The following is a 19,806-nucleotide window of genomic DNA, read 5'->3' as shown; positions in this document are numbered from 1 at the left end:
TCTAGATAGATTCTGGGAAGTTAGGTAAGACTTAACTAGCATTAGAGGTGTCTGATGAATACGGAAATTATTTAATTAAAAATGAGTGCCTTAATGCTTACCTTAATTAGAATAAGTTAATACTCCAAAGAGGACCTCTGATGTTTAGAATCTTTGGCACCTCAGGCTAGCTGAATAGCTGTCCTCCCATTTTAAGTATAGCGCACCATAAGCACAGTGTTTTCACTCATCTTTTTGCATGCAAAAAGATCTTTCTGGGGATTCTTGACATTTCTTTGTCATCTCAAGCACAGGGGTGGCATGTTATACTTAGCCATAAAATTCTTACCCATGCCTTATCCAAAGCAGAGGCATTTTAATACTTACTTTTTTGAAATCTCTTCAAATATACTGGTTCTTAATAACCTTTGTTGCTTAAATTCTTCCAGGTAACGAAAGTCTCCTTTAAGAATCACATGTTGGTATAGAATTTCAGCCCAATCAGGAACAAAGTCATAGGCCTCAGCCACAATAGAAGCCTTAAAAGGATGGAGGAAGAACACCATTAGAGCCTATCTAATGTAAAATTGAAGGCAGATTGTTTTAGAAAACTTAATGCTGCACACTCAGACACTGACTGATCATTACCAATCATACTAAAAGGCCCCGTCTATCAGAATTGGTGTCAGTTTGACATTTTGCTTCCCCTAAAGCCCCAAAACACCGTCTTTGTTTCAGTGGATTAATAAAACTGCTGAGAAAACATCTTTTTCATACTAAACTTTATAAGGAACAGCGAAAGGGCTAATTTCCTGAAATCATCTCTCCTCATTAAAGGACTGTAACCAGGCCCCAGAAGCCCTGACTCCCTGTGCTAACCCCGGTGCACCATCAATAAAACTGCGCCTGAGAGGTGCTTGCTGAACCACTAGCAGGGATGTTCCTCTGAACCTCAACTGTCTAAGGAGCAAAAGTGTCTGCCTCCCTGCTGACCCAACAATGTGTCTCACCATTCTCCAACCTTTGCCCAAACATGCTAGCAAGAAATACTACTATAGAAAGGCAATTTGTATGTCAGACAGCTAAGTCAGGAGAACTGAACTGTCCTGGTTCTGACACTAGCCCTGAGACCTTAGACAAGTCATTCTCAGCCCCATTAGAAACATTGCAGGAGAGAGGATGCTGGCTAGATTTTTCTTCCGTGCTTACCTGGTAGAACCGAGGTAGGGACATGATGCAGTCCATCAGCTTGTGGCGACCTAGGTTGATAAGCATTGTGTTTTGGCCAGTGTTCAGAAAGTGAATCTGCAGTGTTAGCAACTTGGTGAGCCTGTGACAGTGCAGGGCCTGTCGCACGCAGGAATCCTGAGGGACAGGGTGGAGGGAGGCAAAATGAACTTTTGCCATCATCTCCCAGTGAAGCCTCCAGCAACTAAGCCCTCCTCCCCACCCCCCCTCCCCCCCTGGCCTTCTGCCACCAATTGCCCCATGACTCCCTCCCCCTTCACTTGGGAGAGCCCAGGGACAAAATTCCTGAAGGTACCAAGCTCCAAACCAGCCTGAACTAAGACTGCATGGTTACCTTCGCGTAACTCTCGGCAGCATCCAGCATCAGAGTCAGGGCCTTCAGTAGCAGCTGCTTCAGTTGGTGCCCATCCTTGATGCTGTCCTCTGCAGAGGAGTAAAAGAAATGAGTGTGCCTGACTCCCAAGGCTGACTACTCCCCCGCATCAGAATGATCAGGGCTGAACTAGAAATATCCCAACTCGTGTTCACAGGGAGCAGATATGTCTCACTCAGTTAAAGGGTATTGGGCCAGAGGTACACAGTCTGGAGTAGAATTCAGTGCCCCATCTAGTTCATTTCTTTCTGAAACATCAAGGCAGGCTTACATGGCATCAGCATACACATTGGTTCCTGACAGACGACCTGGACATACAGGCTACAAAACAGATAAATGCCTTCCAAGTCCCCTTACATCATCTACCTGCCCAGCTGGGGCCCCATTGAGTAGCTGCTAGAAGCTGAGGTGGGTTTTAGTCAATACAGTGAGCTGCCTTTTTAAGCCCTAAGAACCATCCCTGAGGGTGCTACTGTGACCTCTGCTCACCCCAGGGCTGAGACTCAATCAGTTTCAGCTGGATGCAGGCAGCTGCCTCATGGTTCTCCCCGATCTCCCTGCACATGCTGAAGCACAGGGCAATCATGTTGTGCTTCTCACTGTCCCCAGGGCGGCAGCGTTTGATGTAGTCAAGTAGGGCTGTCTTCAGGGTACCACTCTGCCCAGAAAAAAAGGAAATACCAAGGTCTCAACTAGGGACTGCAAAGCAGGCGGGCCTGGCTGAGTCCCTTGGTTCTTAAAGTTCCTTAAACACCCAAGAAAAAGGAAAAGACAAAAATTAATATAAAAGTTTATGCTATCCTGAATATAAGGAAACAGGTACATCCTCTTTGCTGTTGGGAGTGGGAACAGTAAAACCTGTCAGAAGAGAGAAGCCTTAAGAATGCACACGTGTTATTCTAACAACTCCATTCCTAGAGTCATCCCTAAAGAAAGAAGCAGGCAGAAGTGCTAAGATGGATGTAACAAGGATATATAATGGCAAACAAAAATAATGCAGATGTTCAAAATAAGGGCTAAGAAAATACCTTGTAGCCATTTAAACATTGATTTGGGAAATATTCATAACATGTTTATCAAGTGAGATAGGCAGACTATTTCATATTTGGACAGCATGATAAAAGCTTTATTAAAATGAAGCGTGTATGTATATATGTTTGTGAGTATATATGCAAAGGAAGGGCCTATACCAAAATGTTAGCAGTGGCTATCTCCAGATGGTCGACACAGAGGGCTTTTTTCTGTGTTCTGTTTTCCAAGTGTCTTAACTTTGAATATGCATTACTTTTGTAATAAGAAAGTTATTAAAAGAATATTTAAATGTAGAAACAAAAATGCCTCAAAAACAATTTAAATACCCTTTGGGGGATCCTAAAGGTGTTCAGGACTTGTCTTCTGATGACTAGCTGGTCTGTCCTGAAACTCAGCACTGAGGAGAATTTTTCTGCTTTGTCTCTTAATCCTGCTTGGCTCATCCCGTTTCCAGAAGCCAAAAGCATATTGTGGTTTTTAAATCCTCAGAGGTGAAATTGGGCTGAAGCAATGAATCAGCCAAATAAGTGACTTGAAAACATGCTCTGTGAGTGACATGCTGGGCGTCACATAAGCATGCTGAGGACAGACAAGCGCCCAGAGTCCAAAGGCCTGGCAAATCTGGCCTTTGCTTCCAAGCCTCCTTTCTGGTCATCGTAAATAGCTCCACAGCTTTCCAGGCCCAGGCCTTGGCATTCACTTCCTAATAGCTCTCAGCAACACACTCTTCCATGGTCCCCTGAGAACTCCACTATAAAATTAGCCCTCAGACATGGCCTTCTGAGCTGGTCAGTCCACTTCTGCATGGCCCCTGTCAGAGCAGACACTAGATAGTAGAGGCAGGTGATAGCTGAGGTGAATATGCACAAACATTTTCTTCACTATTTAGCATCTGTTACCACATTCACTATCCGGTCTGAAATCTGTAACCTTACACTACTGGTTGCAGTATAAATCCTAGGGAGGCCCTTAATTCCCTCCCTGCATATCCCAGGGGTCTACTTTGATTGGAGTTATTTCTTAGAAAATCTAAGACTCCTAGTACATGTCATCCTGGAGCTCAAAATACCATACACCTACCGGATCCAACTTCTTCCTCATCAGCACTTCGAAGTAGTGCTTTTTATGCAGCAATTCAAATATATATGTCATCTCATTGTACCTTCCAATGCCAGTGAGGAGACGCACCTGAAAAGGGAGAAGGCAGCTTCCATCAGCATCATTTGGAATTCTTTGAGCCAGACCAGTACCCTCATCAAGGTTGCTTGCAGATGCCAAGCTCCAGGGGTAGAAGGGCCAATGGCCAGGCTGCCTTGCTTAGCTCCCTCTCCCTGTACCCAACCAAGGGCCGCTTCTGGGGGATTCAGAAATGCTAGTCACACCACCTGCTGCTCTCTCCTGTTGTCACTTGATAATGCTGAAGGGCCACCCTCCTGGGCACGCATCCTTACCCTTCTCACCACTCCTTACTTCAGTGCCCAGTGGCTTGTACAGCCAATTGGGTCAGTTTCAAGCCTAGAGTATTTGGGGCAGTAGAGGAGGCTTGTGTTAGCTTATTTCAATTCAGAGGTAAGAGGTATGTCTAAGCCTTGTTTTGGGAGAAAACACAGTTGTCTTAGCCTCTGGCAAGGGGGATGACACCTGGTAACATAGTAGGGATCCTCTCGATTTCTCTTTTGGAACAATCTGATTCTGACAGAACTTAGAACCTGGAGCAGAAGGCTGGCCAGCTGACTACCAAGTAGGTAGTGGTATCCTGATGAGCAAACTCCGTAAGAATCAGCCTTGGACTGGCCCTCAGCCTATCTGCTCTCTCAAAGGTTTCCCTAGGATGGAAGGTGGGGATGAGGGGTTTACTTACCACCAGCCCATACTCCTCGTTGGGGGCCAAGTGGTTGTCTGTGAGCAGCCGAGCAGCCTGCAGAACTCGGATGATGCCCTCCATGTGGCATGTCAGCGTGAAGCAGTGATGGGCCAGAATCAGCAGCTCTGTGGCTGGTTAGGTGGGGTACTGGTCAGATAAGATTGTGAACCCTGGCCACCCACTGTCTACACACAGCCTGGAGAAGGCTCTTCACCAGTCCTCTGAGATCCCTGGCCGCACCAGCTGCAGCTCTGGGGCAGCCCCCCCCGCCCCCGCCATGTCTAAATTCTCGGTGACAGTACAATCTCTCCCCAAAGACAGTCATGTAATGACTGCACAGTGACCTTTTGAGGCCCAGGCACATGAGAACAAGGAATCCTTGACTTCTAATGATGGAGAGACTCTCTGGAGACAAACTGATGGAGTTCATGCCAACATGAACCCAAACCCAAGGGCAGTCTCTATCTCAGTGAATAGTCCTGGGGCCTAATCAAGAGCCACGTGATGTTCTGCACTTCCTCTGAGAGAAGAGAGAGGGAAACACCGATTGGCTGCCTCCCGCATGCGTGCTGAGCAGGGGTCGAATCTGCAACCTGGGTATGTGCTCTGACTGGGCATCAAACCCTCCACTTTTGGTGCACGGGGTGACACTCCAACCAACTGAGCCACACTGGCCAGGACAATATTCTGCACTTCTGATGGCTTTCTAGATTAACGAAAGATTTGACTACATACAAATTCCAAACTATTACACATAATCATTGTAAGTTAATGAAAAGGCCAAATGGGAAAAATGTTTGCAATGTTGAAGACAGAAACAGGGTTCCCAGCCTTAATACATGCTGTGCTTTTTGGGCTTTGGTACCTGTGGAACACTCCCCAAACCTGACTACTGAGCAGTCTTGACTACTAATCCTTAGGCCTTGGTTTGGACATTTCCTCCAAAAACATTTCTTGACCCCATCAGTCTGGCTCTTACTGTGTCACACCCCCAGTCTGGGATCCAGGGACTGCTGCTTTATGTTCACCACATCCCTGGTTTTTAGAGTACTTAGCACACAGCTGGTACTCTGTAAATACAGTTGAACTGGACTGGGAAGAGATATAGAAAGCTATTTTTAAAGTAAAATTCTTCAACCTTTAAAATTTTCTATTTATTTGTTCACTAAACATCATTAAAATGCCCTTTTTGGGTCTATTAAATTTGCAAAGTGAAATGGGTTCCAGGAAATACTACTTTTACCTCTGCTTAAGTGGGAGTAAGAAGTGAACTTTTTTTCTGGAGTAAAAGTTGGCAATATATATATAAACTTTAAAAATGTCATGGAAAGATGTTAATGACAGCATACTTTTGAATCAGAGTTCATCTTAGGGAAATAATCATAGGTGTGCACATAGATTTGCCTATAAAGATGTTTGCCAGTGTATTAAAACAGCAGAAAATTGGAAATAATATAAAGGTCCCACAATAGGGTCTATAATTTAAAAAAAAAGATTTTAGCCCTAACCAGTTGGCTCAGTGGACAGAGCATCAGCCTGCAGATTGAAGGGTCCCAGGTTCGATTCCGGTCAAGGGCATGTACCTTGGTTATGGCACATACCCAGTAGGGAGCGTGCAGGAGGCAGCTGATTGATGTTTCTCTTTCATCGATGTTTCTAACTCTCTACCCCTCTCCATTCCTCTCTGTAAAAAAATAAAATATATTTTAAAAAATTGATTTTAGAGAGAGGAAGGGAGAGGGAACGAAAGATAGAAACATCAATGAGAGACAAATGTTGATTGGCTGCCTCCTGCATACCCCTACTGGAGATCAAGCCCATAACCCGGGCATGTGCCCTGACCAGAAATCAAACCGTGACCTCCTGGTTCATAGGTCAATCTTCAACCACTGAGCCACACCAGTTGGGGCAGGGTCTACAATTTTTAATTACATATAAGAGAAATACTGTGTAACCATTAAATATGACATAGGATATCCTCAGAAGAGGATTCACAACAAAAATTAAATTTTTAAAAAAATCAGTGTTTTTAAAAAATGATATAGGAGAATATTCAATGTCATGGAAAGATGTTAATGACAGCATATTCATTAATTATAAACAATATGCAAAACAATGTTATTTTTGAAAAATAAAAACCTATTGATTTGCATAGAAAAAGATCAGAAGGACACATACTTCTGAATGCCTGTAATGAACCAGACATTGTGGAAAGTGAGTGAGCTTTTAAATCACACAGACTGGGTTCAAATACCAGTTCTGCCACTTAATAGTTAATCAACTTCACTAAGCTTCAGTCTCCTTCTAAAGTGGTGACAATAATATCCACTTTATAAGGTAATTTAAGAGTGAAATAAGATAAATATGCCAAATGTTAAAAGGTTACCTTTTTGTGTGATTTTAAATTTGGGTCTGCTTTTCCATACATATTCTCTAAACTTTCTTTAATGAACTTATGGCTTTCTACCAAGAACTTATAAACTATTCTGGAGGAGTAGGGATTGAGAGCAGGAAGGATCCAAGTTGAGTTTTGGAAAGACTAGCTCTGAAAGACTTCTTGAAGACCTGTTTGGGCCCAAAACATGTGAGAAAATGGCCAAGAACTTACTGCAGGACAATTCCCCATGGGGAATGGAGGAAATCTTTTCCAACAACTTCATGCCTACCAAGGTGCGGTCTTGACACAAGGTGGTTAGCTGAAGAAATGCCTGGCTTTCTTCTGCCGGGGTGACCAGCTGCTTCTGTCCTGTACAGAAAGACGTGGAGAAAGGCACTGGTTTTACCTTGAGAGAGTGGAGAGAAAGACAAGAGCCCCATGCTGCCCTGGCCTGGGCACCAGGAAATAATGCTGAAGGAGTTCCCAGTGCAGCTCTGCTCTTGGCCTGGTGGTCAGCTGACACAACAGCAGGAGTTCATCAGCTCAGAGAAAGGCACAGCTACTCTAAGCATAATTGTAAAACAATAAATGAACAAAAAGCAATTATAACAAAATAAACGCAATGCATTCTCCTCTTATGAGTGCAACCTGGCAACTTGAGAGGGCAACATGCAGGACATATGAGCATAACATCCAAATCCTTAACACTAGGGACTTGTGAAAGTTGTCTGAAAGGTTGAGGAAGCCTGAAGGGCAGGGTACCTGCTCCCTCTGATGGGGACAGTAGCTCCCGGGTCACCTCTTCGGCCACAAGGTCCGCCACCCTGTCTGGCTCCAGGCCCTGAGTGCTGATGAAGGCTTGGGCTCGCTTGCATCGGTCAGACTGTGGAGAGGCCAAGATTGCTCGGAGTACGGCCTCACCATCCTGGGCAGCAACATCTGTGTAGGAACAGCCCAACTCCTGAGAAGAAGACATGTCAGTCAAAGCTACTGTTAGGAGCCAGGAAAAAGCTAGCCCCTTCTGAATTCTGATGTGAACAGGCTGAATTGCTTGCCATGAGCAGGAACCTTAAAAGAAGCAAGCACTGTATTCTAGTTCTTTCCATCATTTCACCAATGAGCTGGATCCGAGGAAGAGAAAGTGTTGTCTTCAAAAAGCATCAGGTACCTTATCTTGTATTGAACATTGAGTTTTTCAAATGTTCTACAACGTGAGAAAGTTGAATAAAAGGCAAGAGCCCCTTCCGTGTTGTTCCACAACCGCTGTATGACCCTCAATTTCCGAAGAAGTCTCTGAACCTTATCCAAGGCAAATGGCATCACTGCTCCACTTCGTCTCTCGTGCTCTTCCCACTGCACTTAGTGTCTACTGTTTCTCTCCTTCAGTCAGCACAAAGCCACAAACAGTTCCTGGCTGCACCGCTCCTGTCTTGAGGGTCATCATATTGCATTTTATTTTATTCTAAAACTTATTTTGGGCTCTCCCTGACAGGAAAGCTCCTAAAGCAAGACCTAAGATATTAGGGTTAGAAGGGACCCTCGTGGTCAAGCCATTTATAGATCAAGAACTAAGGTTTAAAGAAGTGAAACGTCTGGCTCTCACTTCTGGTTGGCTAAGCTGCAGCCAGGACTCAAGCCACCATGGCACTTGGGTGGGCATCCTCCCCATTATTTCCAAGAAATGATTTGTATCCTGACAAGAGCTCCACTCCCAGGACACGATTATCATCTAACGGGCTGATTGGCAATGTGCAAAAGCTACCCCAGCTTCCCGCTTCCCTCCTCTCAGAGGGAGGTTCCTCTGGAGGCCCCCCTTTGGCACTACCTTGGAAAGTTCATACAGACAGAGGACCCGACGGCAGTAGTTCTTCCCATGGAGGCATTTGTGTGTCAGCGTTTCCAGATTAGTCACCATTTCATCACTGGGGGGCAGCATCACAAACGACTGACTCTCCAAACTTGAAGCTAGAAGCAAACAGATTGGAGGTGGTGGGTGGGGTGGTGGTGGTGGTGATTAAGCTGGTAAGTTAAGGCCTCTCCTCAGCCCACTATGGCTCTGCCTCTCTGCCCACAACTTACTGCACTGTACCCCAATCAGTCCCCCTGGGTCTGGGTCCACTTAAACTTCTTTCATTGCCTTCTTCCAGGAAATCCCAGGCTGAAATACTTCAAAGGCCTCATAGGCTACAAAAGACTCAAAGCCACCTAACGAGCACTCTAGAGATGATCACCAAAACTGACTGACAGACTCTCCTCTACCCCCTCTCCTCCTAATTTCCCTTATCAAATAAGTCACCAGGTCTAGCTGACTGTATCTCCAAAACACCTCTCCATCACCACCTTAGTTCCAGCCTTCATCACCCGGCATCTAACAGGCTGTCACTGGTCCCTGCTGCCAGCTGCCCCTCTTCCCCAGGTCAATCTTCCACATACTAATCAGGGTCTTTCTTAAAATGCAAATCACACAAAACAGGATCATCTGGATAGATACCTTAAGATAATAGTAAAATTAAAATCCACTCCTGATTAAAAACAAACAAATTCTCTTAGTCTGAAATAGAAGAAAGCTTTCTTAATTTGATCAAGTATTTCTATTAGGGAAAAGAGTAGATTATTTATATAACGCTATTTCTAATAGCAAAAACAAAATTGAAAAATTTAAAACTGTATCAATAAAGCACTGTTAAATAGTAGTACATCTGTATAGAATACTCTGGGGCCATTTAAAAGAATGAGGCTGTCCTCACTTTGGCAGCACATATACTGAAACTGGAACAATACAGAGAAGATTATTAGCATGGTCCCTGTGCAAGGATGCCATGAAAAAAAAAAAAAAAGAATGAGATCAATAAATCTATATGCACTGAAAGAAAAAAATGTAGAACAATGTAATTTCATTTTTGTAAGAAAGAAATTGTGTGTGTGTGCCCACACACTGGCATACACAAGCCCACAAGTAGAAAAAAATGCATGCCAAGCAAGTAAAATACGTTATTTTAGGAAATTTGGTGGGGGTGGTGTTGAATGGGTAAATGATTTCACTTTATGCATTTATGTATTGTGTTATTTGCTACACTAAACATGTAATACTTTTGCATTTAAGATATTATGCACTAAAAAATACAATTTAGGACACAACCAAGATGGCAGCATAGGAAAACACCTGAACTTGCTGTTGTGCACAACCACATCAAAACTACAACTAAAGGACAAAACAAATATCATCCAGAACCACAGGAAGGCTGGCTGAGTGGAAATTATACAACTAGAAGGAAAGAGAAAAGCGCATTGAGTCCGGTAGGAAGTGTGGAAGTGTGGAGGTACAGAGGTGCATGCGAAAGGTGCTGGCAACTGAGTACACTGTTGTCTTTTTCAATCGGGAGGGAGATACAAGCTCCCGACTGCTCCGAACTCCAGTTCTGGGTGAGACTCTGGGGACCCAGACTCAAACGGAAACTGGACTGTCTGGCATCGGGTGGAACTCGAGGGCAGTTTTCTCTCAGAGGTGCCTGCAGTGATCATTGTTCCTGCATAGTGCTGGTGCTGTGGGACACAGAGACCCGGGGACCTCTTCGGGGCAGGGCTGACGGGCAGCCATTGCTGTTTGCTCCACCCTGGTAATTCCCTGAGACTCCACCCCACCCAATTTACAACCCCACCCAAGCTGTGCACAGAGGCTTTTGCATATGAATGGACTGGCCTTTTGCAATCTAAAACCGAACCAACTGCAGCTGGGTCAGAGAGCCCCAGAGCCTCCAAAAGAAGGCCCAAGGCTGAACAGCAGCTTGCACTGCTTCACAGCTGGGCCTCATCTGGGCATCTCCAAACCCCAAATAAAGAGGAGGAATCTGCAGATCTCTTTGTAGCTCCTACTGGGTGGCCTCAGGCAGAGGCTGACTTTGCATCTCCTTGGAGATCCAAGAGCCAGTGTACCCAGTGGTCACAGTGAGACCATCCAGATTATAACTTCACATCCATAAGAGACACACTCAGGGGGCAGACTCAGTGAGCGCCAAAGCCCCACTGAAGCAAGTCCTGCCCCATAAGGGTGTCTCCAGCACAGAAGTTCTCCCATTGTAGACACAACTGGTCCTCACAGCCTATTGGCCTAGAGGTCAATTCCTCCCAGTGATACCAATAGCAATCAAGGCTTAACTACAACAAGACTGTGCACACAGCTCACAAAGGGGTGCACCAAGAGTTTCCATCTCAGCTAATTGGGGAGGCTGAGCCACTGGGCCCTATAGGACACCTAGCACACAAAGCCACTCTATCAACACAGGGAAACAACCAAAATGCGGAGACAAAGAAACAGGTCACAAATGAAAGAAATGGAGGAAAGCAAACTATTGGATATAGAGTTCAAAACCACAGTTATAAGGTTAGTCAAGAATCTTCTAGAAACCTCCGAGAAATATAGTGAGACCCTCAAGGATATGAAAGAGGACCAATTAGAAATTAAGCATACACTGACTGAAATAAAGAATAATATACAGAGATCCAACAGCAGACTAGAGGATCCCAAGAATCAAGTCAAAGATTTGAAATACAAAGAAGCAAAAAACACCCAAACAGGAAAAGCAAAAAGAAAAAATAATCCAAAAATATGAAGATAGTGCAAGGAGCCTCTGGGACAACTTCAAGCGTACCAACATCAGAATTATGGGGGTGCCAGAAGAAGAGAGAGAGCAAGATATTTAAAACCTATTTGAAGAAATAATGACAGAAAACTTCCCCTACCTGGTGAGCTGTCAGTCAGACATCCCCTGAGGGCTCCCAGACTGCAAGAGGGCGCAGGCTGGGCTGAGGGACACCCGCCCCAGTGCAAGAATTTCGTGCACCGGGCCTCTAGTTCTTATATGAAGAAAAACTAATGAAGAAAATAAAAGAGAATCTGTCACTAACAGACAACTCTAAAAGAATTACCAAGAGAAGTCCTTTAAAGAGAAGAAAAAAAAATCAGAAGGAAACTTGAAACATCAAGGAATGAGGGAAGAGCAACAAAAGTTGTAAATATCTTAGTAAATATAATAAATTATTTTATCCTTGAGTTTTTAAAATATATTTTTTTAGTTGAAAGCAAAATTTATAGCATTGTTTGATGGGTTTCCAATGTATCTTATATAATAAAAGCCTAATATGCAAATCAATCAAACGGCAGAACAACCGGTCACTATGACGTGCACTGACCACCAGGGGGCAGACGCTCAATGCAGGAGCTGCCCCCAGCCTGCAGGCCCCAGGCCAGCCAAGGCGGGTGCCAGTGGGGGCTCCCCAATCGCCCCACTGGTCACCCCACAGATTGGCCCTGATCACCTGCCAGGCCTAGAGACCCTACCTATGCACCAATTTCGTGCACTGGGCCTCTAGTGTAGATATAATAAAACAACTAGGATGTAAAGGGAGAGAAATAAAGTGATCTACATGTGGTAAAGTTTCTGCATTCCAGTTGAAGTGGTAAAATACTGACTTTAGCCAAATATATGGTGAAGGAAGATGATTTGACTTTGGGTTGTTTGTACACAATACAATATATAGATGATATATCATAGAAATGTACACTTGAAACCTATATGATCCTATTAACCAATGTTGCCCCATATATCTAATAAAAAATACTGACTTTAAGTAGACTGGAACGTTAATAATGTATAATGTAATCCCTAAAGCAAACAATTTAAAAGACTATGCAAAAATATAAAGTTACAATAACTAAAATGGAAGACTAAATTAAAAAAAAGATGTTCATAATTAAAAATCTTTCAAAACGGAAATTTTCAGGTACAGACTATAAAATGGTAAATTCGATTGAACATTTAAAGAAGAAATAACACCAATTCTACACAATGTTTTCCAAAAAATAGAAGAGGAGGAGGAGGAACTTCCCAACTCATGAAACCAGCATTACCCTGATACAAAAATGAAATAGTAAGAAAAGGTACAGATTAATATTGCTCATAAACATAAATACAAAAATTCCCAAATAGCAAACTGATTCCATTAATATATATCAAAAAAAATAATGCACCATGACCAAGTGGGGTTTATCCTGGGAATGCAAAGCTGGTTCAATATGAAAAAAAAAAATCAATTCATGTAATCCACCATATTAATAGTCTAAAGAAGAAAATACACGTGATCATATCAATTGATGCAGAACAAACATGACAAAATTCAGCACTGATTCAAAACTCTCAGCAAACTAGGATTAGAAGGAAACATATTCAACATAACAAAGCACATCTTCAAAAACACCTACAGCTACTTTCATACTTAATGATGAAAGACTGAATGCTTTTTCCCTAAGATCAGTAATAAGACAAGAATATCCACTCTGACCATTTCTATCCAACATCATACTGGAAGTCCTAGCCAGTAAAATAAAGCAAGAAAAAGAAACAAAAGGCATACAGATTGGAAAGGAAGAAATAAAATGGTCTCTATTTCATGATATGATTATCTCTTAGAAAATCCCAAGGAATCCAAATAAACCCCTAAAGTAAGCAAGTTTAGCAAGGTCACAGGATATAAGGTTAACATAAAAGTCAACCATATTTCTATACACTATCAATGTATAACTGGAAACATGGTAATTGTATAGAATAAATTTCAATGAACTAATTACAAGTCAGATGGAGTCCCTCTAATTTTGATACACAGCTAGTTAAAAGACATAAGTGTTTCTACTTCATCAACTAGTTAATTAACTAGTTTATGGATTACCTAGAAAAGAGTTGCTATCCTTTTAACAGTGTAAATATTATCTCAAGAGACCCCTTTCTTCCTGGAAAGAGAGCCAACACACTGGGTGGGACTGAGGGCAGTTTGATCTCCTTTACTTACTGCTTGAGACTTTCCTTAGAGGAATGCGAGGTTCTTTTTCTTCCTCCAGCAGCTCAGCACTTTGTAGGAGAGCATGGATCTCTGGATGTAGGTCATCCTCGCTGGCTTCCCCTGAAGCCAGTGCTCTGCAGTGCAGTACCAAGGCAACATCTTGGTTGTAGAAGTGAAAGTACCGGCATACTCGACTCGCTTCATGCACACAGCCATCATCCAATAGGCGCCCAATCAAAAAGTGTAGTGACTCCTGCTCCTTCCAATCTAGTCTGTTCTCACACGTCTCTTTGGATGGAAGGCCATTAAGTTCTAAATATTTTGATGTGTTCAGAGCAGCCAACTTGGAAAATGAAAACTCACTGGCTAAGCTGTCAAAGGAAAGTTCACCACTAGTTGAGATCTGCTGAGAAAATCTGGGCTCTATTTCCTCCTGGTTTCCTCTGAGGGTGTGCTGGGTGATGCGGCAGAGCCAGATCTGCTTCTCCAGCTCCTCCAGCTTCTCCACAGGGACCAGGTCGTCCTGAGCAAGCCAATGCCCTGCCAGGGTGAGCAGCAGATGGCACTCCTCGGTGCTGCTCTGTCCCTCCTCAGTAGGGTACTCACACGCCACAAGGGCCTGGGCTGAGAAAAAGGAAGAAGCTGCTTTGCTTGAAATGAAATTTTTCTTAAAATTCTCATGGCATTTTTTCCAGAAGTCAATTCTTGTTTGTTTCAGGGACCACTGGTCAATGTGTTTTAAGGTCTGCATTTCCTGTGTTACCTGTGAAATTTAAAAAGTATCATAAATGCTACTATTCCCTAATTATACCATACTTTTCAAAACCAAGTCAGAGAACATGAGGCATGGCTACAGATGTTCCTGGGTGTTTTATCTGGAAAGTTAAGGTATGGAAAACAATTCTAAATTTATCCAATTGAATGGGGTTCAAGGAGAAGCCACCTAAGCTAACCTTATATTTAAAGCATACATTCTTGCCCAGTCGGCGTGGCTCAGTGGTTGAGCATCGACCTATGAACCAGGAGGTCACGGTTCAATTTCCGGTCAGGGCACACCCGCGGGTTTTGGGCTCCATCCCCAGTTGGGGTTGTGCAGGAGGCAACCAATCAATGATTCTCTCTCATCACTGATGCTTCTATCGCTCTCTCCCTCTCTCTTTCTCTCCAAAATCAATAAAAATATATGTTAAAAAAAAAGAGAAGAAATCATTGATGAAATTAGTTTTTTTTTTTAATATATTTTATTGATTTTTTACAGAGAGGAAGAGAGAGAGATAGAGAGCCAGAAACATCGATGAGAGAGAAACATCGATCAGCTGCCTCTTGCACACCCCCTACTGGGGATGTGCCCGCAACCAAGGTACATGCCTTGACCGGAATCGAACCCGGGACCCTTGAGTCCGCAGGCCGACGCTCTATCCACTGAGCCAAACCGGTTTCGGCGATGAAATTAGTTTTTAAAAAATAAAATAAAGCATGCATTCTTCACCCTGGCCGGTATGGCTCTATTGGTTGAGCATCATTCCATGTCCCAAAGGGTTGCTGGTTCAATTCTCAGTCAGGGCACATACTCAGGTTGTGGGTTCAATCCCCAGTTGGGATGCATACGGGAGGCATCTGATCGATGTTTCTCTCTCTCCCTCTTCCTATCTCTCTAAAATAAATAAAAACATATATTGCCGAAACCGGTTTGGCTCAGTGGATAGAGCATCAGCCTGCGGACTGAAGGGTCCCAGGTTCGATTCCGGTCAAGGGCATATACATTGGTTGCGGGCACATCCCCGGTGGGGGGTGTGCAGGAAGCAGCTGGTCGATGTTTCTCTCTCATCGATGTTTCTAGCTCTCTATCCCTCTCCCTTCCTCTCTGTAAAAAATCAATAAAATATATTTTAAAAAAATAAAAATAAAAACATATTTAAAAATAATAATAAAGCATACGTTATTCAAAAATGGGAATTCTAGGCTCATCCATTTCTGAAACTAATGTGTATCAAAAGTAAAAAAGCCTCAGCTCCTATAAATTGCATATCTCATTTGATTTTTGGTTTAATGATGGTTCAAAAAGCTAAGATTTTTTTGTTGTTGTTAATCCTCACCCAAGGATATTTTTTCCATTGATTTTTAGAGAGTAGAAGGGAGGGGGAGAGAAACATCGATGAGAGAGAGACACATTGACTGGTTGCCTGCTGCATGTGCCCCAACCAGGGCGAGGGATCGAGCTTGCAACCAAGATACATACCCTTGACAGGAATCAAACCCGTGAACCTTCAGTCCACGGGCCAATGCTCTAACCATTGAGCAACTGGCTAGGGCAAAAAGCTAAGACTTTGAATAACTTAAAAGACTTATGTTACCTCACCTCTTCAATAACCAAGTTGTCCACAGGTAACTCAGCTAATTCTGCTACCCTCTTAGCCAAAGCAAACTGTCCATTTGTCTCCAGTTTTTCCAAAATAGATTTACATTCATGCTGAAAATTCTGAAGGCTATAGCTGGTAATAATCACATTATTAATGGCTATGGATGTATCCTTCAAAATTTGGCTAAGGATACACAGCTTCTTTACATCTGGACCTGTACCAAAGAGAAAAGAATATAAACATTTCATTAAAAAAAAAAATGCCAGTATGGCATTTCAAGAGTAACTAAATATCAGGAGGGGAAATGTGTATATTTAAAATAATAATGTGGTTAAAGGAAAAACAAAAAACCTCTTTTTCTAGCTTGGTTGATGAGCAGAGGAAGCCATAGGCAGCTCCTTTAGAGTAAGACCTATTAGAGGTTGGCACATGGACTCAACCCACACATCTGGCTTTAAACACAGAGCAGAGGTTGGTGGTCTACTATGTAGTAGGAACTCAAGTCAATCTTGGGAAGATTTGGCCATTCATTCAGGTCCGTCCCATCACTTTCTGGATTTTTCTCCTACCTTGAACAAATTTGTTTTTATGATTGTTCACTTGTTCATTCAATGCAGTGTCATGTGTATTAAGACACAGACTTGTAGTGCAGCTGAAACTGCAGCTGGCCAGTAGCACCCTGTCTTCAGAATGGAGCATCACTTGCTCCTCCGGATATCTATCTTCTTAACCCAGTGAGACCCAGCTGAGCTCTTCCTATGTCCCTGAGAAATTCTTATCATCAGGAACATTAGGAATTCTCTGCCAACAACTTACGTGGCTGGGTTTGCCCCCACTCCCAAATACTCTGTGAGAATCCTATGTGTGCCCTACCATAGAGGAAGAGCATGAAAGCGTTCTATAGGAGCCTACTCCCAATGTCACCTGCTGGGCTGTGGTCTGATTTAGGTAATTCAGAGACAGTGAGACATCCTGCACAATAAAAACCAGTGTGAGCATGCTGAGTTTCTTTGCTGGCATCATATAAAACATAGATTAAAATTTTTATTTTTATTTTCTATAAGCACATATGTGGCACATGCGCGCGCGCGCGCACACACACACACACACACACTATGAAAATAGAAATAATTAAATTAAATTATATGAATAAAAGCATTATAGTAATGTTTACAATCTAGACAATCCTTTTAATTTTTTAAGGATAGAGTAACTCTAGCAAGAAAAAAGGAAATTCATTTCTGAAAACAAAATTACTACCAATCAATGAAAACACCAATAGTTAAAAGAATCTACTCTCTTGTCTACATAGTCATCTTCTCTGCCCTGCATTTAGGAAACAGCCCTCGCTTCTCCCAGTCACCAGCCCCACAGCCTACAACAGTGGCACTGAGCCTCGCATTCTCTGTGTTCTGTGCAACTCTGAGCTCTCCAGCTGAACATATGTGAGTTTAAATGTGATAAAATAACCCTAGTAGTGAAAACGTCAGAATCTAGTGTAAAAGAATAACATTATTATTCAACAAAAACTGAAATTATCACAAGTAGCAAGAAAGTAAAGCAATATTGGTTTTATTCAATAATCAACAAGCTTAGAGACTACCAATTTCTGGAATCACCTGCAAAAAATAAGCGTAATTTTTCTCTGAGACCTTCAAAATGAATTAGACATTCCTGAAACAAGCCTGTGACTCTGAGCAGTGATGATATGTTAAGATGACTTGTAAGAGAAAGGAATGATAGTGACAGGTATGTAGAGGCTAGCCAGGGGGAACTGTGGCTATTTGACAACTGCTTAGGATGAGTAGATAGTTCTATTACTTACGTTATATCCTATTGTGCTTTGTTTTAAATGTTTTAACCATGATTGAAGTTTCATAACCTCTCCTTCATATACTGTTATGAACTTTAAATGTAATGTTATATATATCATATGCATTTTAATTTCCAGGTGCCCTTCTAAAATAGTTTCAAGATTAAGACAGCTAACTTCTTAACAGCAACTTAACTGTAAGGAGTGTCTTACCCTCAGAGAAGAGATGCTCTATCCCAACAAACAGCTGTAAAAGCTTTCCCAGCTCATACTGGGTCCCGCACTGCTGCAGCATAAGCTTCAAAAGAAAACACACCTGCTCCTTCAGCCATGGGTCAGGGATGACAGCGTGGACCTTTATGGCTGCTGTTTCAAGCTGTAAAAAAAAGACAGGGTCAGGGAAAGTGGTTTCACAGGGACAACTCAAAACCTCCAAATGTGGGAATATCTACGAAAACCAAAGTGCCATCAATAGTGATGATCTATCACAAAGGGGGACGCTTCTTCAGGTCCTCTCTATGGCAGGAATCAGCAGGTCCTCTCTATGGCAGGAATCAGCAGGTCCTCTCTATGGCAGGAATCAGCAGGTCCTCTCTATGGCAGGAATCAGCAGGTCCTCTCTATGGCAGGAATCAGCAGGTCCTCTCTATGGCAGGAATCAGCAGGTCCTCTCTATGGCAGGAATCAGCAGTGTGCCTCTTTGTGGGGCACCTTGGTATAGAGAACTGTGTGTGTGAAAGGCAAAGATGGGAAAGAGACCCAAGACTACTTTGGAGTGAACTAATGCAAATTCGCCCCTTACTGACTAACAGCCCTGTGAGTTGCTGTGAAATTAAGCAGACATGTTTCACTTAAGAGCTTCTTCAGAGGATACAGGGGCTGCCCTTGAATCCAGAAGACTGGCAATTCACATATGAAAGAAGATCTCTTAGAAAGACTTGCTTAACACTGCTGAGCTGGTTCTACTAGTTAGCTTATCCTATATAATAAAAGGCTAATATGCAAAAAGACCGAATGGTGGAACAACCAGAACAACCGAACACTGATCGCTATGACGTGCGCTGACCACATGGCTGTGGTGGGATGGTGGAGCAGGTGAGTGGGGGCGCCAGACCAAGGCTGGGCGCCGGTCGCTGTCATCGGGGCAAGCCTCTGGTGGTTGCTGAAAATTCTTTGCTCCCATGTGCCACGGTCCCACCCACCGCTCACACCGCTGCTGGTGCCCAGTGCCGGTCCCGATCACTCACTGCCATCAGTGGGTGTGAGCTGCTGCTGGCCCTGATAGCCCCTGAGGCCTTCTCCACCTCCCCCTGCTTCTGAGGGGTGATCGGGGCAGCAGCCACCGCTCGCACCCGCTGATGGCACTGGCCCTGCTCATACCTGCTGCTGGCGCCGGCCCCAATCACTCCACTCTGTCAGCGGGTGCGAGCGGGACTGGTGCCGTCAGCACATGGGAGCAGCGGCAGTGGGAGTGGGGCTGCCAGCAGACAGGGGAGTGGGGGGTGGGGGGGGACTGGGGCGGGAGAGGCCAGGCGGGGGTGCAGAGGATGAGCTGAGACCCGCCCCTGTGCCTACTGCAGCCTCGAAGCCCACAGTTCCTTTCAAGGTGCATGAATTCATGCACTGGGCCCCTAGTAGTTTATAATACCACTAGAGAAGGTTCTCAATTAAGAAGGTTCTCAGTTATCCTATTTCAATGAAATGCTAAAAATATTAACAGAAAAATGACCCCAAGTAGCAGGCCTCATTATTTTGAATTAGAGCATGATTTTTTAGTCTTTATTCTGGTTTACTTACCTCTGTTGCTCTAAGAAGAGAAACTACAGCAGGCAGATGATGGGACTGGTTAAAGGAAAAAAATAAATGGAAATAAAGGGTTGAGGCAAGGATGGAGCAGCTGCATTGCCCCTATGCAAAAGGCTGCAG

The 19,806-nt window shown here is 43.5% G+C and overlaps 1 protein-coding gene and 1 non-coding gene across 2 annotated transcripts in view; one reads left to right on the top strand and one right to left on the bottom strand.

The window, feature by feature from the left end:
- The window catches only part of SPG11 (SPG11 vesicle trafficking associated, spatacsin), a 104,613-nt gene that overhangs the window by 20,271 nt on the left and 64,536 nt on the right, over window positions 1-19,806 (bottom strand). The window contains exons 28-39 of the mRNA XM_054716281.1: window positions 18,094-18,256; window positions 16,067-16,281; window positions 13,717-14,470; window positions 8,699-8,838; window positions 7,636-7,834; window positions 7,105-7,242; window positions 4,494-4,627; window positions 3,713-3,820; window positions 2,090-2,258; window positions 1,562-1,650; window positions 1,189-1,344; window positions 367-518 (exon numbers count right to left, since the gene is read on the bottom strand). Coding sequence (XP_054572256.1) covers window positions 367-518; window positions 1,189-1,344; window positions 1,562-1,650; window positions 2,090-2,258; window positions 3,713-3,820; window positions 4,494-4,627; window positions 7,105-7,242; window positions 7,636-7,834; window positions 8,699-8,838; window positions 13,717-14,470; window positions 16,067-16,281; window positions 18,094-18,256 — 2,417 coding nt within the window. The remainder of the gene's footprint in view (window positions 1-366; window positions 519-1,188; window positions 1,345-1,561; window positions 1,651-2,089; window positions 2,259-3,712; window positions 3,821-4,493; window positions 4,628-7,104; window positions 7,243-7,635; window positions 7,835-8,698; window positions 8,839-13,716; window positions 14,471-16,066; window positions 16,282-18,093; window positions 18,257-19,806) is intronic.
- On the top strand, window positions 9,613-9,723 carry LOC114232061 (U6 spliceosomal RNA). The gene has a single exon (XR_003618109.2). It is a non-coding gene; the product is annotated as a U6 spliceosomal RNA (small nuclear RNA).

The sequence above is a fragment of the Eptesicus fuscus genome, chromosome 5 (assembly GCF_027574615.1).
Source record: "Eptesicus fuscus isolate TK198812 chromosome 5, DD_ASM_mEF_20220401, whole genome shotgun sequence".
NCBI classification, from domain to species: Eukaryota; Metazoa; Chordata; class Mammalia; order Chiroptera; family Vespertilionidae; genus Eptesicus; species Eptesicus fuscus.
This window is presented reverse-complemented; position numbering and strand designations above follow the sequence as displayed.